At 53.5% G+C, this 17,432-nt stretch overlaps 1 protein-coding gene across 3 annotated transcripts in view; it reads left to right on the top strand.

Moving 5' to 3' along the window:
- The window catches only part of LOC111154504 (DnaJ heat shock protein family (Hsp40) member B6), a 61,072-nt gene that overhangs the window by 13,201 nt on the left and 30,439 nt on the right, over positions 1 to 17,432 (top strand). For all 3 annotated transcript variants that reach the window (XM_022514131.1, XM_022514129.1, XM_022514130.1), the window contains exons 2-5: positions 6,619 to 6,709; positions 8,354 to 8,463; positions 11,867 to 11,923; positions 12,474 to 12,584. In XM_022514131.1, coding sequence (XP_022369839.1) covers positions 6,645 to 6,709; positions 8,354 to 8,463; positions 11,867 to 11,923; positions 12,474 to 12,584 — 343 coding nt within the window. In that variant the 5' untranslated portion in view covers positions 6,619 to 6,644. The remainder of the gene's footprint in view (positions 1 to 6,618; positions 6,710 to 8,353; positions 8,464 to 11,866; positions 11,924 to 12,473; positions 12,585 to 17,432) is intronic.

A 17,432-nucleotide genomic window follows, 5' to 3' on the forward strand; every position in this document is an offset into this window, starting at 1 on the left:
CCCGGGGACAGGGACGGGATGGGAAAGGCCCCGTTTGCTGAGGGCTGTGGGGAGTCAAACTGCGAAGGGTTTTCCTCTTGACCTTTGTGAGCTTCAGGTGGTGGTAGTGGTGCTGGGGGGAGCTAGACAGGCTTGGGTGCAGGAGCCGAGAAAGGCTTGTGGGAAAGGAAAAGCCTTGGCCTTGTGCTGGCTTGTGCTGACGGGGTGGGAGGTGATCTGCAGATGACTGGGCTTTCAGTTCATTTGCATTTTCTTCAAGTGGCAGCCTTCTAGAAAGACTGACCGGTAGCCATCATTCAAGTATTGTTTGCTCCCCAGGCTCTGTTAATTGATGGTGCTTGTCCTCACCCCACGCCCTCGGGGCTGTTGTAGATGGTCCGGTAACTAGACATTTACCACCTGGCGCCAAAGCCACGTTTCCACCCACTTCTGCACGACTGCCTTGAGGGTCTTGCCATACTACCGTCCTCACTTGCACAAAGATAGGCACAGCCTTGCAAATAAAGAGAAAGCGCTTGGACTGGAATGCCAGCTTGGGAAGTGGTACCAAGGACGTCTTAGCGGCCTGTGACGCACATTGCTCAGGGGATGGTTCAGCTGCTTCGAAGTGAGGGCCTAGTCCTGAGAGTTCCCCTTTGTTCTGCGCTGGTGATCATGGACCGATGTGTCCAGTCACCGCTGACCGCTCCCGAGACGCCCCACAGATGCGTGCAGCAGCGGCTAGCACTCACGAGGGGCCATTATCTGGCGTAGTTAATTATCAGCCCTTTGAAGTAGCGCACCAGGACGCCGACTTCTCTGTTCCTGGCTGCCCTTGCTGTGCTGTGGGTAGTGGTAGGTTTTTGTTTTCCTGTCGATAGAGGTAGGCTTCTTTGTCATGAGAATCGGTGACCACTTCTGTGCCTAGTAATTTTGAGACTGAACTTGGCTGCTGTCAGTGGTTGAGCAGCGAGGAAGCCTTTTAAGATTGGGTGCTCACTTCTGTGCTGTTAACTGATTGCATTTCAGGTAAATGCTTCAGTATTTTATGTTGGATGTACTCACACAGACTCGCCGGACTGTTTTGTGAACAACCATTTTCTCGTGGGTACGTCATCCTTTCCATACTGTGGGAGCTCATGGCAGGCTGCCCCAGGGTGGGCCACTTTTGCATAAAGATTGTATCAGATTAGAAACAACCAAAACCCAGCGCATGGGGGGAAGGGCCCTCTGTGTCCCCCTCAGCTGCCTCCGGTTACGCTGGGAAGGAGAGCCTGCTCCAGGAAGAGCGCTGTCGCCACGCAGCGCCGTGTTTCCACACCTCTCCTCTGTCCTCCTTGCTGATGATCTTCCTCCACTTCTTGTCCTCAGACCCTCCCCTCTCCTGAGCTCCTTGAAGTTTCCTGCTGCCTTTCTGTCATCAGGATTTTCTGTTCGTGCCTGTTACAGTGTGTTTTCCCCTGTTGATGTGGGCGTGGCTCTGTGTCCCGCTGGACCGGGACGGGGCAGGGGGATGTCTTCCTCCCCACCAGCGTTCCCTTTCTTACCTGTCACAGCTAATTGGATTTTGGTGTTAAGTCGCAGGAATTCCAAGAAAATAGTCACCATATAGTTTTCTCTTTCTAATTTGTAATTTAAAAAAATTCTGGGGGGCGCCTGGGGGGCCCAGTTGGTTAAATGACTGCCTTTGGCTCAGGTCATGATCCTGGAGTCCCGGGATTGAGTTCTGCATCAGGCTCTCTGCTCCGCGGGGAGTCTGCTTTCCCTCTCATGCACTCTCTCTCAAATAAATATAAAAAATTCTGGGAATCTCTTTAAGAAGAGTACATATTTTGATGTTTTTTTTTTGTTTGTTTAAGATTTTATTTATTTACTTATTCAACAGAAATAGCACAAGTAGGCAGAGCATCAGGGAGAGGGAGAAGCAGGCTCTCTGCTGAGCAGGGAGCCTGATGCAGGGCTTGATCCCAGGATTCTGGGATCATGACCTGAGCCAAGGCAGATGCTTAGTGACTGGGCCACCAGGCGCCCCTTAAATGGCAAGTCTTACTCAGGTCTGTTCTGAGTTCTTAACTTTCCAGCATCTAGAACTTATACTGCTGTATTTGAGGTTATACTTTTCTTTCTAAATTTCTCCGTCAGGTGATCAAATGGATGCATTTCACCTAAATATAACCCGATTTCCTTCAGGAGATCTTCGATCCAGGGGCTTTCTGAAAACGAGGTTTGTTTCCAGTCATTCGGTTCTGGTTTTGTGATACTGTTTTCTGTTTTTATTCCGTTGTTTTTGTAAGCATTCCAGAGCTTAGACGTTTGTAAGTTTTGCTTGGCCAAATTGGCATGTTTGGTAAGAACATGAGTTTTCTCTCTTTCTCTTTTCCCTTTCCTTTCCTCCCCCTTCTCCTTTTTAAGGATTTTATTTTGAAGTCCCAGTGTGGGACGGACAACAAGAGTCACATGCTCTGCTGACTGAGCTAGCCAGGTGCCCCAGGAACTTGGATTTTCTGATTGTTAGCTGCAGGGCCCTATTTTATGTCCGTGAGAAGAGGTTCATTTAAATGACGTGACTGTGGATGTACCTTTTATTTTTTTAATGTAAGAAAAAAAAAGATTTTTTTAAAAAAGATTTATTTATTTATTTGACAGAGAGATCACAAGTAGGCAGAGAGGCAGGCAGAGAGAGAGAGGAGGAAGCAGGCTCCCTGCTGAGCAGAGAGCCCGATGCGGGGCTCGATCCCAGGACCCTGGGATCATGACCTGAGCCGAAGGCAGAGGCTTTAACCCACTGAGCCACCCAGGCGCACCCCCAAAAAAAGATTTTATTTATTTGACATTCTGTGAGAGAGGGAACACAAGCTGGGGGGATGGGGAGATTGAGAAGTGGGCTTCCCGCTGAGCAGGGAGCCTGATTGGGGACTCAGTGTGGGAGTCGATCCCAGGACCCTGGGATCATGACCTGAACCAAAGGCAGATGCTTTCACTGACTGAGCCCCCCAGGTGCCTCTTTATTTGTAAATGTTTTCTTTTCTTTTTTTAAAGTTTTCATATCTCTCTCTTTTTTTTTTTTAAGATTTTATTTATTTATTTGTCAGAGAGAGGGAGGGAGAGGCGAGCACAGGCAGACAGAGTGGCAGGCAGAGACAGAGGGAGAAGCAGGGTCCCCGCTGAGCAAGGAGCCTGCTGCGGGGCTCGATCCCAGGACCCTGAGATCGTGACCTGAGCCGAAGGCAGCTGCTTAACGCACTGAGCCACCCAGGCGTCCCTGTTTGTAAATCTTAGTAATTATGTTTTGTGTGACCTGAAGTGCGTCTTGAGAAGCATTTTTCTGTGCGCACTTCTGCAGCATCCACGGCTATGGCCGGCTCCCCTCCCGCACCGGAACTCGGTACCCAGTTCCACTGGTTCCTGCCCCGCAGCTTCTGCCATCCTGAAGGTGGTGTTTGGCTTGTGATGCTGTTCTCAGTTGGAGGTTTTGAGGCCGTGTTGTTGCCCTTTTCTTCTCTGTAGGAAGGCCTGGTTCCTGATGGAGATTCTGCCCTTGCTTGAGAGTCACGTCGCTGTGGAAACTTCTGGTGTTTGCCTTGAGTCTCTTTCATGTCCTTGGAGTTTGAGTTTTGCTATCGCTTGGAGACCGTGGCGCTTTTAAAAGAACTGAGTGGAATTACGACGCATAGTGTGTTCCTTAAACTCGTACAGTGTTAGGTTCGGTTGTGTGTCCAACTGGAAAAACAAAATTGACTTTTAGGATGTCTTTAGTCTTCATTTAGTTACAGTTCTTGTGTTTACTGAGGTGTTTGAATTAAATGTGCTCTTGTCCGTGGAACACTGAGGATTGCGCCTGTCGTGTCTTCATTTGTGTTGAGCCGGGACTGACTGGAGACGTTTCTGTATTGCACTGTCCTTCCTCCCCAGCTGCCTCGGCCTTCCCTTTGTCACGTCGTCGTTCCTGTGCTGAGAACGTACTGTAGGTCGGGCTTTCCCGCGGCTCTGAAGCCCTAACCACCGCGCTGACTGCACGACCCGCCAGAACAGAAGCGTCCCAGCACGGCTGTGCCTCTGGGACAACACATCCCCAGTTCTCCCAGCACCCAATCCCGTGGCTGTGAGCTCGGGTCTTACACATGGCACGTATGACCCACCTTCTCTGGTGTGTGTCCCTCTCTGTGTGCCTCCATACCCCCGCGGGTGGCCTGTCGGCGTCCCCTCTGGGCCGGCGGGACAGCTCACGACTCGGCGCGCCCTATACATAACCACAGGACCCTGGGGAACCAAATACTAGTTGGCCTTTAGAAGGAAGGAAACCGTGGTGTTGGTGACAGCGTGGATGAACCTGGAGGAGTGACACCAGGAAACAAGCCAGACACAAATCCTGCAGTGACCTCGTGTGTGGGATCCAAGGGAGTTGAACTCCATAGATACGGCGCATGGAAGGCTGGTTGCAGGGCTGGGGGAGGGAAGGAAAGGAGACTCCAGGTGCAGCGGGGCACCTCGTCCTTCTCCCGGCGGGCTGGGGAGGGTCTCTCTCCTCCCCTTCCTGTAATGACAGCCCTTTGGGAGCCACGGCGGGGGGCGGCGTGTGGGTCTTCAGTGCAGCCAAAAGCGACTCCAGTCCTGAGGACACGGGACCCTCGCACGGCACAGCAGGGCCACCTGTGGGTCCCCTCCCTGCTGGCTCCTGGCACCGGAGCCTCTCCGACAGCTCAGCCTCTTCAGACGCGTGGTTGCACTCCATGTTTCTAGGTATCTCAGGGTGGTGGGGGTCTGTCCTAGATCATCCCCTGGTGGTTTTGGAATATTTCTTCTGTTGAGCTCGTGGACTAGCAGCAAGTGGGTTTCTTCCTTCCTTCCTTCCTTCCTTCCTTCCTTCCTTCCTTTCTTTCTTTCTTTTTTTTTTTTAAGATTTTACTTATTTATTTGAGAGTGAGAGAATGAGAGAGCGCATGAGAGGGGAGGGTCAGGAGGAGGAGCAGGGAGCCCGATGCGGGACTCAATCCCAGGACTTGGTCCTGGGACTCTAGGCCATGACCTGAGCAGAAGGCTGCTCCCTGACTGCGTCCCCAGGTGCCCCACAAGTAGATGTCATGTGCTGCTTCTGACCGTTTATTACTACTTTTTAGATTTTATGGGAGAGCGTGGATGGGGGGAGATGGGCAGAGGGAGGAGAGCCAAGCGCATTCCTGGCTGAGCAGGAAGTCGGTGTGGGGCTCAGTCCTATGACCCTGAGATCCTGACCTGAGCCGAGACCGAAGCCTGCTGCCCATCAGACAGAGCCGTTGAGGCGCCCCCTTCGAACCTTTTAAATACGGGGTTTCTGTATAAATGCTCGGCTGGTATGTGTAGATGCTGAGTCATGATGTCATACTGGATTTTGTCCTCTGTGGGTTGGTCCCCAAACATTGGCAATAGCTGTGTGAGCATCTTGTTTGGAGCAGTGGGAAATTGCTAATCGTGGCATTCTTTTTCTTTTTCTTTTTTTTTTTTTTTTAAAGATTTTATTTATTTATTTGACAGAGAGAGACCAAACAGGCAGAGAGGCAGGCAGAGAGAGAGGGGGAAGCAGGCTCCCTGCCAAGCAGAGAGCCCGATGCGGGACTCCATTCCAGGACCCTGAGATCATGACCTGAGCCGAAGGCAGAGGCTTAACCCATGAGCCACCCAGGCGCCCCAATCGTGGCATTATTAACCTTAGCCCTCACTCAGCCTTGGCACGGCGGCCTCAGGAAGACTGTCTCTTGGGTCTGGTAGTTGAGTTTCTGGGGACTCGGCCGTAAGCCCGCTTCAGGTGTGGGCAGCTCAGGCCGCCGCGGGCCTGCTCTCCTGCTGTGGTCCGCGCACCATTGCAGGCTAGGCCTGCTCTCGGGGAGTCTCGGTCAGTGGTTGGATGAGGGGAATGTGTTAGATTTCCCTCACAGAGGGAAACCATCCCTGGTGTGTGGGACCCAAGGCCCTCCTGTTAGAGGTGGCCGAAGCGAACGGAGTCTCACCGTCCTGCCCGTGAAGTGACACGGACACGGGTGAGGCAGGTCCCTGGCGCGAGTTTCCTGCGGAAGGCGTGGGCTCTCGGGGCGCTCTGCAGTTAGTGTCGACAGCAGGGCCCTGATTGTTTCGTGGCTGGATGGGAGTTCAAGCCAGAGGGTGAAGGTGCTCTCATAGCTGCGTAGTCACCTTTCCTGCTGCTTCCCCAGGGACTTAGTGGGGGCATCACCTCCTCGCCGCTCTTTGTGTGGTTCCCACGTCGCAGGGACAGCGTGTTCATCCTGGCGGCCGTGCGGTCTTGCCCAGTGCCTGGCCCAGGAACGCACTGAGAGGAGGAGGTGACCAGAGCTCCTGAGCACTGCCCGTGTCGGAAAACCAGATTGGCGCGCCGGCCCGACAGCTGGTGGTTGGGTGTCCGCCCCGTCCCCCAGCACCCCCGCTGGCCTTAACTTAGCTCAGGTTGCTTTTCAGAGCTCGTCCTCCCGCACAGAGCGGAGTCTTAGGGCACAAGTCTTGGAATCTGTTCCCAGACAAGGGCGCAGCCTGACCGGCTGGGGATTAGTGCTCTGGAGAGGTGACCCCCACCACCCCCCGCTGTATTCCTTTCCCACAGAGAACCAGACCTTGGCCGTCCTGTCACTGACCATGGGTTTCTCATTGCAGGACTCACTCCAGCAGCTTGTTAAAACATGGTGGATTACTATGAGGTTCTAGGCGTGCAGAGACATGCCTCAGCCGAGGATATTAAAAAGGCGTAAGTAACTGTATTTATTTAATAATAAATCTTTGCTGTCGTGCTGGTCCTTGGATATTGTCACTTTTTATCTATTGAAATGGGCCATGTAACAGAACACCTTTTTTTTTTTTTTTTTTTAAGATCTTATTTATTCATGAGAGACGGTGGGGGGGGGGGGGGAAGGGATTCTGACTTGGGACTTGATCCCAGGACCCTGGGATCATGACCTGAGCCAAAGGCAGATGCTTAACGACTGAGCCACTCAGGTGCCCTATTTCATTTTATTTTTTAAGATTTTGTTTATTCGACAATGAGTGTGAGTCCAGGGAGACGGAGAAGCAGACTCCCTGCTGAGCAGGGAGCCTGATGTGGGACTCGATTCCAGGACCATCCCGGCCGAGGGCAGACGCTTAACAGAATGAGCCACCCAGCCGTCCTGGCTTTTTGTTTTTTTAATGAGCAGAACTGTGTGGTGGTGCATGTTCTCGGTCCATTTTGTGGACTCCAGGCTTTGTGCGTGCGCAGCGATCAGGAAAACCTGAGTTGGAGGAGTAACTGTGTGTGGTGCCCACCCTCCCCATTTCTTCTGAGAAACCTACAGTCTGATCTGTGTCTGAGTCACGGCCGTGTGCTTCCCCTGCTCCGAGTGACGTGGCCTGCCTGGCATGGTCCTCAGTCCTGGTGTGAGTCCGGCTGCGGTCTCCAGGCCCACAGGGAGGGGTGCTTTACGATCCGTGTAGCGTGCCTTGAGCTTGGAAGAACTGAGCGGTCTTTCCCAAAACCTGGACAGGCAGCACGCACCTGCGTTCTCCTGCGGTACCTTGTTTTCACAGCAGCGGCTAGTGCGAACGGACACTCTTTCTCCTCGGTCTTGCCCATGCGCTCTCCGTTCTTACTGCGAAGATTTGTGATGCTTTAGGGCTTGTGGTCTGCTCACTGCTTATGGAGGTCCATAGTGGTAGAAAAATAAAGTCTCTTGGTGTTGTGGAGAGTCCAGCGTTAACCAGATTTTAGGAAGGCCAGCCAGAGGTTTTTGAGGAAAATGCTGTGGTTAAATCGAGCCGCAGCAGCTTTCTGTCAGCTTGTCAGACGTTAGCAGGGCTGCCTGGTTCCGCGTCCGTCTTGATTCCGAGGGGCGCGTCCCTTCCCCGTTCGTCCAGTCCCCACCCCAGAGGCGGTGTTGATGTTGAGCTTAGTAGAAGAGAGCTGTGTGTGTGTGTGTGTGTGTGTCTCTAAAAAGCCTGTCAGCGGGACTGTTCTGGAGTCTCCAGGGAGGCCTGGATGTGGAGCAGGGCTCTCTGTGCATGGTGCCGTGCACTGATGAGCGGGGTGGCGGGCGGGCCGGCTCCGTGCTCCTGGCCTCTCTCTGCTGTGCTCCCGCAGCTGCGCGGTCTGCGCACCCCGCACGCATTGGCCCTCGTGTGTGTCCACGGGCCTGTGTCTCGAGCAGTTGCTTTATGCCTGCGAGGCGGATGGGACAGTGGATGGGAGAGTGGATGGGAGAGCTGGTTTCTTTTGCGGTGGGCGAGGGAGGTTGTGCTGTGGAAATTGGTACGCGTCTCACGAGTTTGAGCTCCGCATCCATTTCCCAGCCCCGTGAAGTTCCATGGCCGTTAGGTTTCTGCACGTGGATGTGACCACTGTCCTTTGACTCTCTTCAAGGTACCGGAAACTGGCACTGAAGTGGCACCCAGATAAAAACCCGGAGAATAAAGAAGAGGCAGAGAGAAAGTTCAAACAAGTAGCTGAGGCGTATGAGGTGTTATCAGATGGTGAGTTAACCTGCCCAGAGCTCGGACTCTCCCCAGGGCCGGTGGCTGTGGCTGGCTGAGGTTTTGGGCCCTGAGAAAAGACATTCCTTCCTTTCCTCGTGAAGCTTTGCGCCCTGTTCCTGGGAGGTACTTGATACCGTTAGCCGTGAGTGCTGTGAGCACCCCGGCTTCTCGCAGGTTCTTTCGTGATGGCTATTTTAAACAGGACTGGCAGCCTGGTCTGAGGACTGACGGGACAGATCAGGGCACAGGAATCCATCTGGGTCACCATGTGGTGGCGGCGGCCACGATCTGACGGAGGTGCAGTGCTCTCTTCCCCACTGAGCTCACTCGGCTAGCGTGTGGATGGTTTTCACTGTGCGGAAGGACTTCCTTTGTTTCTGGGAATGTCTGAGCTTTAGACTTCCAAATTTTGAGGCGTCTGTTCCTTGCCCCAGCTCCGGAGCGTAGGTGTTGGACAGCACAGGCTTTTGAGAGTCCTGTTAGCCTGGGCTCCTGAGTCGGGCGGAAGGTGAGCTTGATGCGGCCCGCAGGTCGCGGTGGAGGAGAGTGTGGGAGGGTCCTGGGCTTGGGAGAGCAGCGTGGAGCTTTGTTAGAAGACTGGAAGGGGCGCCTGGGTGGCTCAGTGGGTTAAGCCTCTGCCTTCGGCTCAGGTCGTGGTCTCAGGGTCCTGGGGTAGAGCCCCACATCGGGCTCTCTGCTCGGCAGGGAGTCTGCCCCCCCCCCCGCCTGCCTCTCTGCCTACTTGTGATCTCTCTCTGTCAAATAAATAAATAAATCTTAAAAAACAAAACAAAACAAAAACTCTTTGTATTTAAAATAAAAAAAAAGACTGGAAATCTGCTGACACCGCCTCGCCAGGAAGCACCGCGGAATGACCTGGTGTGAGTCCGCTCCCAGGTACCGGGATGAGGTACCCACTGGCTGCCGGGCCTGGGCCTCCGCCTCGGGTGTGTCCTCGTGCGTCAGGGTTACTGGAGAAAGGCGTTTTTTTTGTTGTTGTTTTTTAATGTGCTTGAGAGAAAGATAGTGACAAAAATAGAGAATACACATGGGGAGGAGAGGGAGAATCAGCCGTCCCGCTGGGCAGGGAACCGGACGTGGAGCTTGATCCCAGAACCTTGGGATCGAGACTGAGCCGACAGCAGACACTTAAGTGACTGAGCCACCCAGGCGTCCCGTGGAAGGCATTTTTGATTTTGGAGAGAACTCCATGTACCCACGCTCCTCCTTACTGCTAACAAGACGTGAGCATCCCTGTTCTGTCTGTTAATACAGCTCTTTTACTTTAAAGGAAGTCCCAGATGTTTTGTTTCGGTAGTAACTGTTAGTAGAAAACACATAAACATTGATAATTGCAATCTTTTAAAAATGTAGCTTTAAGGTGTTAAACCGAGAAATTTTAGGTTTTGTATTTTTTCCCCTAAATTTTACTTGAGAGAAAGCTCAAGAGCAGGGGTGCGGTGAGGGAGAAGCAGGTTCCCCGCCGAGCAGGGCGCCCAAGGTAGGACTCGAGCCCTGGACCCCGAGACGACAGCCTGAGCTGCGGGCAGATGCTTCTGACCGCTGACCCCCACGCGCCCTTGCTAGCGGTTTTCTGACGGGACCGACAGGCGGCACCACGGACCTCAGTGTCGTCATCTTGCTGTTCTGTCCTCATTTGCGCAGAACCAGCACTTGAGGAACTTTAGAGAAATCGAGGACTGACCCCAAACTATTTTTAATTTTAGTCAAGTGGTTTAAAAAAAAAACAAAAAATTGAATTCAAACTTGATCTTTGTCAGGAAGAGAACCTTTACATTCTCATAAAGATTACACCGTTGCTCTTCTGTCCCCTTTTCTGAGGGGAGCGTTTCTCACGTTCTTATGTAGCCTGCGGCCCGGAAGTTACCTTCCCGGGGGTGGTTCCCGTTCTTACTGGAGCTCTGGCTGCCGGAAGCTGGCTTTCGGTGGTTTGCTTGTGCGCACGTTTTCCCCGTAACCCCTGTTATTTTACCTCGCAATTTGGTAGAACCTGATGTTTTGGGGTAAACACATGGCATTAAAAGAAGGCGCCTGTCCGTCCAGGGCTGCAGTGCCGCTGTTTGTTCTAGAAGGTAAATAGGACAGCAGACCCTCACCAAGGCTTGCTTGGGCTGTTGCTCTTCGAAGGGGATTAAGCCTGCGGGGTTAGAGTTGGCTCCTTGTCTGGCTTTTAAAAAGTACATTGATTTCTTGCCCCATTGAGGCCCCATCCTGTTTCCACGCCCCAGATCTTATCCCTGCAATTGGACCTGGTAGTAAGAAGGCACACGCTTAGAATTGGAGTAGTTTTATAACGTGGAGTGTGATTTTAATGTATGTGTGAGCTGCATGCTCTGTGCACAGGAGGCTGAAATGTCGCGACTAGCGCGACAGATCGACCAGGAAACGTGAGGGTAAGAGGATGGTGAGAAGAAATTAAGAGACAAAGAGATGGGGGCAGGAGGAGCACTGAGGATGGTGTCCACCAGTACTAAGTTTATTCAAAGCACTAAGGCCGTATATATAGTGATAGGAGAAGCAATACACCTGTGCCTAGTTACACAACCACGAGTTCCCATAAGAAGTTTCACATTTAACTATAAGCGACCTCGTGGCGCCAGACGGCCGATGCCAGTACAGTTGTTCTGTATGGATCCAGCAAACCTGAAAGTAATTTATGAGCAGTACTGGGGCAGCAAGGACCAGCAGTGAACTTTTGACCCCAAGCGAATGGTTCTCATCTGTTTAGCAAGCGTGTGGGAAGTCCCGTGGGCGAGCGCACAACACGTAGCACAGACCCTTTCTCAGTGCTGCTCAACTTTTCCCGTCCTAAACCTTTTGTTAGGTTATTCGGACTTTAAAGAGGCACAAGTCAGGGCCTGGTTTGGTCCTCGTCTCAAGCCTTATTGCGGCCTCCCACACTGAAAGAAATACTTTAGTATGTATAATCACATTTTAAATTTTCTTATAACTTTTTTTAGATTTTACTTATTTATTTGTCAGAGAGAGCGAGAGAGTGAGCGTGCTCACGCGTACAAGCAGGCGGAGTGGCAGGCAGAGCAAGAAAGAAGCAGACTTCCCGCTGAGCAAGGAGCCTGACGTGGGGCCCGGTCGCAGGACCCCAGGATCATGACCTGAGCCGAAGGCAGCGGCTTAATGACTGAGCCCCCCCCAGGCGCCCTATAATCACATTTTAAACTCTCTACTACTAAAAAAATTTTTCTGTTTTAAGGAGATGTACTTGGATTTTCCCTCTTCCCCTTTTTGAAGTAAGAGAGGCCTGACTCTTTAACTGAAACCTTGAAAGCTGCATTGGTTCTTTGGTTTACAATCTGGAAATACTTTGGTGAATTGAGGGGGAAAGAACTTGGTCTTTACTGACTCTCCTTTTTAATTATAGCCAAAAAACGGGACATCTACGACAGATACGGCAAAGAAGGGTTAAATGGAGGTGGAGGTACGTAAATGTTGATTTTTCTCTTGGTTTTCTAGTGAGCAAAGCACTTTGTAGACGCGGAGTCTGTTAGGGCCCTGCTCCGTCACACTGAGTTTGTGCTCCTGGATCAGTACGTGATCCTGGGTCAGGATACCCACAGGGCTTAGAGAACAGATGGTACGCACACCCCTGACGGCCTGTGGCGGTGGCCTCACACGGGTGCGTGTGTTTGATGAGACGTCCCCGTGACGGTGGGCATTGACTGAATGCCACAGCCTGAGCACAGACCGGGGTGACGAGCACGAGTGAATGTTTCCGCGCTTGGACATGATGCTTCACGACCGAAGAGAAACTGCCTCCTGGGTGTGGATGGCAGTTACGGAGACGGTGAGAGAGGCTGGTGGCCACGTTGTGCCCTTCCAGAGCGCAAAGCCCACGCTCGCGTGTCCCCACCAGCCACAGGCCATGAGACACCCACGGTGTGTGAGCCCGATTTACAGGATGTTCTGTGGATAAGGAAGTAGCCGCAAAACCAAAACTCACAGACTGAAGGCTCTGTTGCATCTTGCAGGAGGGATTCATTTCGACAATCCGTTTGACTTCGGCTTCACATTCCGTAACCCAGATGACGTCTTCAGGGAATTTTTTGGTGGAAGGGACCCGTTTTCATTTGACTTCTTTGGTAAGTTCATTGTTCTGTGGTCATGTCCGTGTCCTTTTCTGTTCATCACCTGGCACCCTGTGGTTCAGCTTTGTTTACGCAGCGTAGGGGTTCTAAAACCCATTTGTCTTCCTCTCGCAGAGGTTTCCGAATGAATGCCTCGTATGTGAAAATAGTATTCGTTTTCTTACATGTTTGGCTCTAATTAACCTCCCTTTTTTCTCTCAATTAGTGGTAAGGATGCAGGTGCTGGGGGCTTGGAGGTGCTGCTGGCTGTTGAGCATGGAGTTCTACGTGCATTTGCCCCGAGTTGTTCTGGGTAGACACTGGGCCTTGTAAGCAGACTTGCTCAGAGGATATTGGCTCTGTAAACCTGGTCTGTTGCTCTAACTGTGGTGCACTGTGACTGTTGAGGTCACAGTCGGTGCAAAGAAGGGATGTTTCTGGAGCAAGGCCGCGCCGGTCTCGTGGCTGAGAGTAGTCTCTGCTAAAGGAGACCGTGGCGTTCGGCTGCCGTGTCTTCCAGAACGGATTTTCCCGCCAACCTCACCTCTTAGCACTGATGCCTGATGCCAGGTTTTCGTGTGTGTCTCCGACGCGGGTTTGGGGGGGCCACAGGTGTGCGCCGCCCGTTGAGAGCTCCCTGTCCGCCGCTGCCAGAGAGGCCCTGGGGTGCCGGGAAGCTCGGAGGCCGGAGCTCATCAGGTCCAGCTGCAGCCATTTCTGTATTGGCTCACTGGGGGGCCCCCAGCCTGTGCTTCCATCCTTTGTGGCCTGGAGCCTGGCTGGAGAGCCCGAGCACCACCTGCGCCCCTCACGAGGGAAGCCAGAAGAGAGGTTCTGCCACACATAATGGGGGAGAAACCAGTGGACCCTTGCCCGTCCTGGGCATGAAGAAGAGTAATTGGCTGCCATGTCCGGTAGGTATTGGGGCCTGTGAGATGCTGTGGCCCTGGAGTTTACTTCAGATGGGGGTTCAGAGAGATTTTTCTGTTCACTGTGGTGTGGCCTGACTTGGGGAGAGTTGCTGACGGAGGGAGGGGGTACTTGTGGAATAGCCGTGTAGTGGACAAGCGTAGATTAGCTTTCCCACCCGCAGGCGTCACGGTGAGGCTCAGATAGGGTGAAGAGGAGCCTGGTCTGCCGAAGCTTTATCCTGCTGCTGCAGAGCATGTACTGGGAAGGCCCCGCTAACGTGGGCGATGCATCTGTTTGTTCTTCGTTAATTGGCTTTCATGTACCTAACAGATCTTAACATAAGAAAACAAAGAATTCGTGGTCTTTTCCTGTGTTAAAATTACTTCTGTGTCTCATCACAGCCTTTTGAGAACTGCACATGTGTTGTTTTGGGGGAGCAGCGCAGTGTTGGGGAACCTCCTGGTGGCCAGGCAAGGGTCCTCTGCCCCCAAGGGTTTGGGTTCCTAGCGCACGTGGGGTGGGGGAGCAGCGAGCAGGCTCATCCCCGAGCCTGAGGCCAGGCTGACTTTATCGCTTCATGGTTGGTTTTGGGAAAGAGTCCTTAGTGGTTGAATTGTAGCCAGATTTTGTTTTCCTTGGGAAACTAGTCGGTGGGAACAGTTTCACTGAGCACTTACTCTAGGGAGAAGAAGGTGTAGAGATTGTAATTGGGTGTAAATGAGGACGTGAACAGTGTTTTACCCACTACAAGCTGCTCGAATCTCTGGACTTGACATGTTCTAAGTTGTGAGGGGTGTGTGTGGACAGAAATCTTGATGTACACGTGTAGCTCACGGACATGGTGTGGACATGGGCACACTTGGGCGGAAATTTCTTCTTTTGGACTCGGGGTCCTGTTCAGTCGATAACCAGTCTTGCTGTCAGTGTAGACTCCGGGCCCTTGGTTTTAGAGACCGAGCTGCTCGGATTGAAGACGGGGCATTTCCTCTGTGTCCCCGTGACAAGTGTGACAGTGGCGCTTCTTCATTCTTGTAGGTGCTCTGGGTGACTTCCATTTTCAGGCTCTAAGGATTTACACACAGGAAAAGAAGCTGCTGCACGGCTACTACGTGTACGAAGTAACGGTTCAGCCCGCTGGGGGTACGTGTAGTCGGGTCTTCATGCAGGGCTGGGGTGGCCGCCGCGGCAGCGGTTTTTACTCAGCCCTGCTGTGATGTCCATTTGTAGTGGTGCTTAACTTGAGTCCTCATTTTTCACCCTTTTTTTCCTCCCTCTACTGTTCTGCTTTCTGAGAAAAGTAGGTCAAAACGTGGGACGTTCTGAACTGTACTTTGTGAGTATCAGAATATAAAATTCCATGTCTGACTCCAAATGAAAATGGACAAAACTTCGAAGAGCTGATGAGCGAGCCGGTGGGAAGGACTGAGATGTGAGGGGCACTGGGCAGACTGTACACAGTTCCATGCCCCAGAACGCACCAGTGAGAACTGTTAGGTGGTGGTGGAGCTCTTGGGCCCGGGGCCTGGCTGATGCCGATACCCCGATGACCACAGCCGTCCCTGAAAGGAATTTAACCTGGATTCCCAAACCCGCACAGAGCCCCGGCCTGGAGATTGAGGGTGCGGGTCCTGCCTTTGCGGGCGGCTGATCTTGTTGGAATCCTTTCCCAGATGCCGGCACACCAGAGTGAGCTCTCGTCCAAGCGTGCGTTGGAAGGGATTACGTTCATTTGAGTCAGGTCACCTGAGCTTTTACCGGACCCAGTGACTCCGAGTTCGGACATGGTCAGAGAACACTGATGTCTTTTTTTTTCCTTTTTTTTTTTTTAAAGATTTTATTTATTTATTTGACAGACACGAGTAGGCAGAGAGGCAGGTAGAGAGAGAGGAGGAGGCAGGCTCTCTGCCGAGCAGAGAGCCCGATGCAGGGCTCGATCCCAGGACCCTGGGATCATGACCTGAGCCAAAGGCAGCGGCTTTAACCTATTGAGCCACCCAGGCGCCCCAGAACACTAATGTCTTACAGTCATTAGAGCCCCAGCAAGACTGTCATTTTTAAGAATGTCTCGGTACACTGAGTATTTTTATTTACTTCTGTTCTCACATTAGTAAGAGCCAAACTTCAGCACCTAAAGCTGTTTCCTGAGGGCCCATTCGGTTCAGACCGTTTTCCCTTCATACACGGTCTCAGCCCTGGAAGCCGTGTCTGCGCACCCGCCGTAGCCACGGAGAAGGGACACGGCCCGTCGCACGGGGCCAGCGGGCTTTTGGAGGGAAGTGGCGTTCCCGCAAAGAGGGTCGTAGCAGACTGTTGTGACCCAGACGTCAGTTTGACGTAGTGAGCCCGTCATTTTGCTCTCCCAGGCTTCGAGGAGGTGGAGAGTGAGGACTTGGAGCCCGGGTTGGAGGACTCGGCCGAAGACGCCGCGAGCGAGGAGGACAGCGAGGTTTTGGATGTGATCTCTAGCGAGGAGCTGGATGTCTATAGCGAAGATGAGCCCAGCGAAGGCTGTAGCCGGGGCCGGGGCGAGCTGCTCAGTGAGGAGCTGGAATTTGTGTCCAGCGAGGAGGAGGCGAGCTTGGGGGATGTGGAGGAGCTCAGCGAGGAGTGCGCGGAGCTGCTGAGCGAGGACAGCGGGCCGGAGCCGGAGGGGCTGCCCGCGGGCCCGTGAGCGGGGGCCTGGCCCGTGGGCTGTGCGTGTGGAATAAAACGTTTGTGTGTTACGAACCAGTGCCTGAGACCGTCCTTGCTCAGACAGTGGAGCGGTCTTAGAAGGAGTGGGCGAGTGGAGAAGGGGTGGGGCCCCGGGAGGAGAGGCGGGGGGCTTCCGCAGGCCCCTGCGCACCTTGAGTGAGAGGCCTGCGCTTCCAGGCCCGCTGGGTGGCCTAGGGCAGCCTCAGTCCCACTGGCTTGGGGGCTGACAAGAGGAAATGGTGCCTCTTGGTCTTTGGAGGCCCGGAGTGTAGAACCAGGTCCTGGGAGGGAACAGCTCTTCCAGCCCCCTCAGATGGTCCGTGCGTGTCTGCACACCCGGCCCCCTCTGCGAGTGTGTCCCTGTCCAGATTTCCCCCTCCTCGGGACACAGCACTCCTGGATTCAGACCCACCCTACTGAGCTCGTCTTAACCTCATCATCAGCAAAGACCCTGTTTCCTTCCGGAAAAGGAAGGCTTGGGGCTTTGGGATTCCACAGCATTTTGGAGGGCCACAGTCTCTCCTGTAAAGTAGCTTTCCCCAGAGTTGTCTGTATACTCCAGAAGCAGCCCCTTTTGGAAGGGGAGAGACGGGGAGGCCTTTGAAGCGAGATGTGCTAGAAGAAGGCAGAGGTGAGAGAGGCGCGGGTGCCTCCCCACTTCTCAGGGATGAAATGTCACACTCGCGTGTCCCTGCAAATGTCCTGGGAAAGAAGGCAAGGAGTAAGACTTGACAATCCACATGGACACGTAACGTGTCCGGCTGGTTTCCAGCGTCGCGCAGCTCTTGGAGCAGCCGCAGAGCCCGTGGTCCCGAGAGAGTGGTGGCCGCTGCCTCTGTTGCTGCCCCTCTGGCTTCCCCGCTGCTCCTCTTGGGAGGGACTGGCTGTTCGGGTCCCATTTTCCTGAAGAACGTGGCCGCACGTCACTGTGCTTCCTTGGGAGCGCTTGCCCTGGTTGTAGAGCTGGCATTCGGAAGCGGCGCATTTTCATTTGAAGTTCGTGCTGGCGAGTGCGGGCGCCTTGGCTCTTCGTCCTCGAGCCGTGCTTGGCAGTGATTCCGAGACGTGCCTGTGGCGCCCTCCGGTCCCTGCCGCTCGCCCGCCGGGAGAGGAGAGGCCGGCTGCCCGACAGGGTGGTTCTGAGAACCCCTCCCGGCCGGGAGAACAGCGGAGCCGACCCAGGGCGGAGGTGCAACCCCGTGGGCAGGGTCTGGCTGCCAGGCTCTCCGTGCGGTCTCGCTCTCCAGGGCGGCAGCG

The sequence above is a fragment of the Enhydra lutris genome, unplaced genomic scaffold (assembly GCF_002288905.1).
Source record: "Enhydra lutris kenyoni isolate GAN:26980312 unplaced genomic scaffold, ASM228890v2 scaffoldscaffold37, whole genome shotgun sequence".
Classification (NCBI taxonomy): domain Eukaryota; kingdom Metazoa; phylum Chordata; class Mammalia; order Carnivora; family Mustelidae; genus Enhydra; species Enhydra lutris.